Source organism: Petaurus breviceps, unplaced genomic scaffold, assembly GCF_028583685.1.
Source record: "Petaurus breviceps papuanus isolate PSGF00001 unplaced genomic scaffold, PetGlider_PUasm1.0 186, whole genome shotgun sequence".
NCBI classification, from domain to species: Eukaryota; Metazoa; Chordata; class Mammalia; order Diprotodontia; family Petauridae; genus Petaurus; species Petaurus breviceps.
In genome coordinates, this window is record NW_027185798.1 from 35780514 (window position 1) to 35788124 (window position 7611).

The window sequence follows — 7611 nt, forward strand, 5'->3', positions numbered from 1 at the left end:
AGAGAGAGAGAGAGAGAGAGAGAGAGAGAGAGAGAGAGAGAGAGAGAAAAGAAGAAGAAGAAGAAGAAGAAGAAGAAGAAGAAGAAGAAGAAGAAGAAGAAAAAGAAAGAGGATGGATATACAATACCAAACCTTTTATATGCTGAGATATTCTCATCTCTTGTGATGCATTCATCAGCTCCTCCTTCAATGAATTCCCAAGTGTGCTTGGGAAGCTTGTTTTTCGCATATGCTTGGAAGTCGGCTAGGCATAGAAAAGCCATTTTCTGGAAAGATCTTGGAAAAGGAAGAGCAGTCATAAATGTGTCAGATACAGGGCAATGAAAGAGAAATGATAATTAAAAGAGAAAAAAGCTATCCTTGCCTGCGTTTGCAACAATGATAACTTTAGACTTTTGCTATCATAGATCAAGGGACATATTAATAGGCTAACATTGCTAACACAGAGTAAGAAGTATGATTCTAGTTGTCTGGTCATGCTGCTCTTCTCTTGTGTTCTTTCCATTATTACCCTGTGTATCAGTTTACATTTCCAGTGAGTTGATCCCAGCCAGGAGGTAGCCAGGGTAACAGACAGTATGTTCTCCCCTTTAGAGTTTTCAGTGTAATGGGGAGAACAGGAGCACTAATGGATATGGAGAAAGAAAAAAGAAAAGTTAATGCCAAGGGAGATTTCCTGGCATGTATCCCAAAGCACTGCCATAGCTGGGGGAAATAGGTGAACTGAATGGAAAATGACCACATTGGTATATCTTTCAGCAGTACTTGAGGCCACCAACTAATGAGGAGACTGGTCCCTCTTGGATCAAACTGGTCTTCCATTTGTAGAGAAAAAAGGCCATGTTGAGATTAGTAGAGTGAACACAAGGGAAAAGGCCAGTGGGGTCTGGGAGGAGTTACGTAGTGATGGGATTCAGTGTGTTCAGTGCTCAGGCTTACTTCACTCATGTTTAAGTTGAGATACATAGGAATTCAAGGGTGAACTGGGTCAAAAATTGAAAAATCTATTAATAAAAATGCAAGTTTAGCTAAAAGTTGACCCCTGCCCTCGTGAAGCTTATAATCAAGTTGACTGACATGACATGGAGATAACCACAACACAAAATAACATGAGGCACAAAATAAGGTGCATGCTCGGATGATGGCTTATGCTGCTGCAGAGCTTACCCCAAAAGGTGCTTCAGAATTGAAGGAATAGACAGTGTAGCCACCTTAGTAATAAGCTGTTAAGTATATTGTTGTGAATGTTGTGCTTTAGTTTCTTGAGTGTTTTGCTTTAGTTTATTGCTGAATAAATAGAGAGTTCACTATACTATGCCATTAGATCCTTAAAGTTATTCACATCAGCAGTCCTCAGGAGAGCTGCCCACCAACTGATAATGACATAGTGATCAGAAATTAGATGGAATCTATTTTATTCCCTAGACTAATAATATTTAAGGGATCAGACAGATATAATTCTACCCTGATAGCCCTTCTCTTAGAGGATAGCAGAGTAACCTTGGGCCCCAACTTCCTGCTTCCTCTCCTGGCAGGAATTAGTCCCCTGGAGAAGGGTGGGAGGAGAAGAGGCTAGAGATGTCTATTCTGCCTCCCTTGGAGCCCCACAATGACAATAATGAGAGCCCCTGCACAGGTGAGCCTTTCTGCAGTGTGGGGGCTCTCCCAGCTGATTTATTATTACAGTTATCCTTTCCATAGCGCTGGGGTTAGGGGTGTGGTTCCCCCTCTCTACCCACCCTCCCCTGTTGTGATCTGGCAAATTGATGTAAAACTTTTTGGTCCTCCTTTCATGCCAGAGAAGTCTGAATTATTACGGTATTTAAAGATAAAATAAATATGAAAAATAAAATAAAAGAGAAAACACATATTTTATGCATTTCCAAGTTTCTATACTTTTTCTGTATTATCTACTGGCCTTCACATGCTATCTGTGGCTTCTGCAAAATTCCCATTTAATTTCTTATGCCCATCTGTGATATATCAAGCCATCACGGGGAAAGTCATGATGTAGAAGGGATGACTGTACCATAATTTCACATTGCTTAAATTTTTACAGGAAATGTTGATGATCAACATTTACTTTTGTCTATTTCTCATTTTAAAAATTTAGTGTGGTCAAGCAGGGATTTTCATTTTTTCTTTCTTTTTGAAGGGGGGAAAGCAGGACAATTGGGGTTAAGTGACTTTCCCAAGGTCACACAGCTAGTAAGTGTTAAGTGTGTGAGGCCAAATTTTGAGTTCAGGTCTTCCTGACTCCAGGGCCGATGCTCTATTCATTGCACTGCCTAGCCGCCCCTCAATTTTTTTTTTTATAATCTCATATTGCACTGTCCTTTCATTTTTATCATCTCATTAGCATTTATGTCAATCTTTGCTCTGACCAGTCAATGACGACTGATTGTGACCATATCATAGTATTTAACTCTACAATAGACTTTAGATGCCACCAAGTCTAACCTCCTAATTTTATAGATGAGAAAACAACCCCAGAGAATGAAATTACTGAGTCCTTCCTAACTTCCTTACTTCTTTCCAGGCTGTCATTACTTCTTGCCTGGGTTATTGCTTCCTTGTCAAAAATCCATCTCCAATCCATCTTCCACATCATTCATAGATTGATATTCCTGGAGCACAGATCTGACCACGTCACTCTCCTGTTCAGGAAGCTTTCATAATTCTGTTGCACTTCTACAGACGTTCATAATCTGGCTCTAGCTGATCTTTCCGAGATGATTTTAGAAATCCCCATTCTGTACTCTACATTTCAGCCAAAATGGTATTCTCACTCTCCCCACTAAGCATGACAGGGCTATCCCCTAAGCCTGGAATATTCTCCCTCCTCATTTCTGCCTCTTAACATCCCCGTTTCCTTCTATATTCAGCTCAAATTCTGTGTCCCTTTCCTGCTTCTCCTGCTTTTAGTGCACCTCTCTCTGAAATTTCTTTTTAATTATTTTGTGTATATTTTCCACTTCCTTACTTGCATACATGTTGCTCTCTGACCAAAACACAGAGTGGAATGTAACTTGATCAAGAATAATTTTTTTTTTGGTCCTTGTATTCTCAGCCAGAATACAAACAACAGTTACTTAATAGATTCATCTTGTGATATACTAGTAAGGAACTTCCCACACTAATTTCATTGGATTGAAAGTTTAGAAACTTGTTAGATAACAAATGTCCCCATAAGATTAATATGTCAAACTCTTAGCCACTTCTTGACAACAGCATAGTTATTTACAGAATTAAGAATGAAGGACCTTGTTAGTGACAGAAATATGAGGCTGTTGCAAAACTATCAAGGTCAGAAAGAAACAAACATGCACAAGGTCAGGAGAATAGAGAAACTGGGGACAAACAATTACAAAGAATATTCCACATATAGATCAAAGAATTTAGGATTCAGAGCTGACAGGAACTTTATAGACTGTTATACTATCTTATACATCTATTATACTATATATACATCACATCATACTATATATTATTATATAGCTATATTATATCATGTTATATTATTATATATTATTGCATATAATATCTGTTATACTTACATATATTATACTTATATATATAGTATATACACTATTATGCTTATATATTATACATAATATCTGTTATACTATCTTATGACAATGGGCAAATTTAACGTCTCTGGGTCTCAGGCTCCTCCTCAGTAAAATGGGGGTAAGGGGTGCAGGGAATAAGTATTTATATAGCTCATGCTATGTACTAAGCACTGTGCTAATCATTTTTCATAAATACCATTTAATTTGATTCCCATAACATCCCTGCCAAATAGGTGCTATTATTATCATATCTATTTTATAGCCAAGGAAACTGAGACAAATAGAGGTCAAAGGTCACACAGCTAGTTAGTATCTGGAGGCTGGATTTGAACTCAGGTCTTCCTGATTGATTCCAAACCCAGCACTCTGTCCACTGTTCTGCAAATTGCTGCTGAAGTGGATGAACTCTCAGGTCCTTTGACTCTAAATGTTATGATCCAGTCACTTTGCTTTCCTTTCTTTCTCTTTCTAGCACTTAGAACAGTGTTGGCACATAGGAGTAAGTGTTTAATAAAACTGAGTGATTCCCTTCATTTTATAGAGGAGGACGCTTTGGAGCAGAGCTGAGATTTGAACACCTGTCGTCTGACTCACGATCCAGCTTTTTTCCCCAATGAACTGTGCTATTGAGATTTGAACCCAGTCCATCCTACCTCCATATACAGTGATTTTTCCATTATACCATTATCCCTATCCTTTGAAAGCAGGGTGGCTACGGATACTGCAGTTTTGGAGAAGTCATGTATGAGCTTGACTCATCCAGATACTCTTGGTTGACTCAAGGAGGTAAGAATTCACAAAGGGAGGAAGATGGCATGCTCTTGTGTGTCAGAATAGTATTTGTTGTTTCATATCCTATATCCTTGAGAGAATCAGGCATCTATAAAAAGGACTGAAGGGTGTTTTTCAGGACCTAAGTTGGGTAAAAAGCAAGTGGGACTGAGATTATTGAACAGAATGGGTCTGTAAAGGGAGTTTACCAAATGGCCAGTCTTTGACCATATGGAAGCCATGTATCCAACAGGACCTTCTCAGGACTCTTCATCCTACCCTGTTGAAAGAGTAAGTTTTTAGTATCTTGTACCCCATGACTGCTCTTTGGAGATGAGAAGGTACTGGGCACTTTGTGCCTAAGCAAAACCACGACTGGGAATTCCAACACTGGGGACAAATTCAGTTGAGTGTGTGTGTTTATGTGTGTGTATTTGTGTGTCTAGAGAGACGCTGGTCTGCTAACATAAAGAATCAAACTATCCCAAACCTTTCATTGGGGACAAAAGGAGGGACACAACCAAGGAAGGGAAAATGGGTACACTGTATTTAGAACCTTTCCTCTCTTTTCTTTTCTCTTATCCAAAGCTTCTTATCATGCCCTAGTTAAAAAAACAACAACACAGAGATTACAAATTTCACACCCCAAGTCTCATTTGCTATTTCACTGGTAAAGGTGGAAGTCCATAGGTGTTACACATTGCACATATTTTGGGAATTTTTTGATGCATCAGTCAATTGTGGTGACTTTTTTTACCCCTCTTCAAAAATAGTATTTGTCATATGGGGTGACTTTCTGGGAAGGGAAGGGGGAAGGATACATGGGACAGTATGGTGATATAAGAAACAGAAAATATCAATAAAAACATAAAAGAGAACATAAACAAATATAGCAATAACTTCTAAAATAGAATAAAATAAAGAGAATTGTTGATTTGTAGCCCCACATAGCACTATTCTAGAGGTCAAAGTGGGCTTTTCTTACCAGTAACCTTTCTAAAACCCCAGGCTTCCTCTACGTATCTTCCCCATTACCTGTTCTTTGTAGGGAAAATGGAAATTAGTCTTCCTTGGGAGTGCCTTTCCTCGCCCTCCCCCCGATTTGATTTTTGAAGGTTAGGTTCTCTATGGTGCCAGGAAAAGCCCTCACAGAATCCAGAAGACCTGAGGCAGGGGAGTTTCAAGACTTAGACCCTGTCCCACTTGCTGTCTTTTGGTGATCCATGCCACTGACAGAATAGACAAACAGCAAACCTGATTCCTGCAGGGAGAAAGGGGCAATGGTATCCAGAAACAGCTTGGACCCCTCTAGCAGTACACTGGTGAGCTCGATGAAGGATTGTATGGGAAACTGAGGCTTTCACAGATCAGAACACAGAAAACAACAAAAGACTTAACCATAGTTAACTGCCTGCATTTTTGAAGTGTGTCCAGTTTGTTCTGGGAGTTAATAAATCATGAAAACAAACTGAAGTTTAATTTTCAAATGAACTTTATCTTGATGTGTGGAGATCTTCCAACTGTAAAAAAAGCAAACAGAACGGAACTCACAGACTAGTCAGTGAACTTGACTTTAGTTCTTGGGAAAAGTTCAAAACAGACTGAGTGGCTTCTCTAAACATCTAAAAAAAACCATGGTGATCGTAAAAGTTCCAGCCCAGCTTCCATTGGGGCAGACCATGGCAGACTGACTATATTTCCTTTTCTTTTAAGGGTGACCAACGTGGGGGAACAAGGGAATGCTCTAGATATAACTGAACAAGATTTTAGCAATGAATTTGCTAAAATAAATCATATTGTTGTGTGACTTTGGGCAAGTCACTTAACCCTGATTTCCTCCAAAAAAAATTCATATTATTCTTATGGAAGAAGTGGAGAAATGATGTCAGTATAATTAAATAGATTTCAGAGCTGGTTGAATAGGTGTTACTGGTTTTGATGTTAACTTGGAAGGTCTCTAGTGGAGTGCCCTTTTGATTTTGCTTGGGTCTTGGGTATTGTTTAATATTTTACTTATCAATAGCAAGAGCTAGTATTTATATAACATTTTTAAGATTTGAAAATCACTTTATACATATTATATTATCCTCAAAACAACCCTGGGGGTAGGTGCTATTATTATCCTCATTTTACAGATGAGGAAACTGAGGCAACTAGAGGTTAAGTATCTTGCCTACTGTCACACAGTTAGTAAACAGGCAGGATCTGAATTCAAATCTTCAGGACTCTAGACCTACCATTCTATCCACTTTGCCACCTTTCTGTTTCTGGTATTAGACAAATATTAAGGACTTGGAGAAAGACAAAAATCTGAGCAGAGTAACAAAGACACTACATGACAGAATTTTTAAAAATCTAGACAAATTGAGCTGACTATACAGAGATGAAATTTAATAGAGATAAATCTAAAGTCTTAAACTTTCAAAACCCAACTTCACAAGTGCAGGATAGAGGAGGCACAGTCAGATAGCAGTTTGTTTAAAAAAAAAGTCAGATTTTAATGCATTACAAGCTCAGCAGGAACTAGCAATGTGATCCAGTAGACAGACAAAGTTTAGTGCAATCTGGGACTGGATTAAAAGACACTGGGTTCTTTGTAGGGGTGTGCTGGAACTGACTTGAATCATCTTGAGAAAAGCCGGTTGTTAAATTTTCAGTGAGAGCATTTATATGTTAGAAATTCATAAATGCTACAAATCTGGGCTTGATTTATTGTTTGTTGACATTCTAGACATATGTGATGCAGAAAATATTAATGATGCAGATTATACTTAAAACTGTATGTGTGTAACACTTTTTTTTTCCCATTCTGGTTGTTAAACATTTACCAACACATCATTGATTCTAGCTCTGCTGTACTCTGCTCTGATATGACCACATCTAAATTATTGTTTTCATTCCTAGGAAAGACATTAATAGACTAGAGAATGCCCAGAGTAGGGCAACCAGGATGGAGAAGGTAAGGATTAATTCACAGAACTGGGGATATTTATCTTGGAGAAGAGAAAACCTAGTCGGGGGAAGATATGATAGCTATATTTAAATATTTGAATAGCTGGAACGAGAAGGACAGATCAGATGTGCTGTTGTTTGTTTTGTGTTTTTTTTTTTCTTCATCCCTCTCCTGGTTGTGCTTCTGAATCTCTGGCTTTTGTCACTATGTTCTCTTCTCCTTCCTCTTCCTTTCACCTTTCTTTCTTTCTTTCTTTCTTTCTTTCTTTCTTTCTTTCTTTCTTTCTTTCTTTCTTTCTTTCTTTCTTCCTTCCTT

The 7611-nt window shown here is 38.3% G+C and overlaps 1 protein-coding gene across 2 annotated transcripts in view; it reads right to left on the bottom strand.

The window, feature by feature from the left end:
* The window catches only part of HAO2 (hydroxyacid oxidase 2), a 22180-nt gene extending 16415 nt beyond the window's left edge, over nt 1-5765 (bottom strand). For both annotated transcript variants that reach the window (XM_069090213.1, XM_069090215.1), the window contains exons 1-2: nt 5598-5765; nt 133-276 (exon numbers count right to left, since the gene is read on the bottom strand). In XM_069090213.1, the coding sequence (XP_068946314.1) occupies nt 133-263 (131 nt within the window). In that variant the 5' untranslated portion in view covers nt 264-276; nt 5598-5765. The remainder of the gene's footprint in view (nt 1-132; nt 277-5597) is intronic.
* Between the last annotated feature and the right edge of the window lie 1846 nt (nt 5766-7611).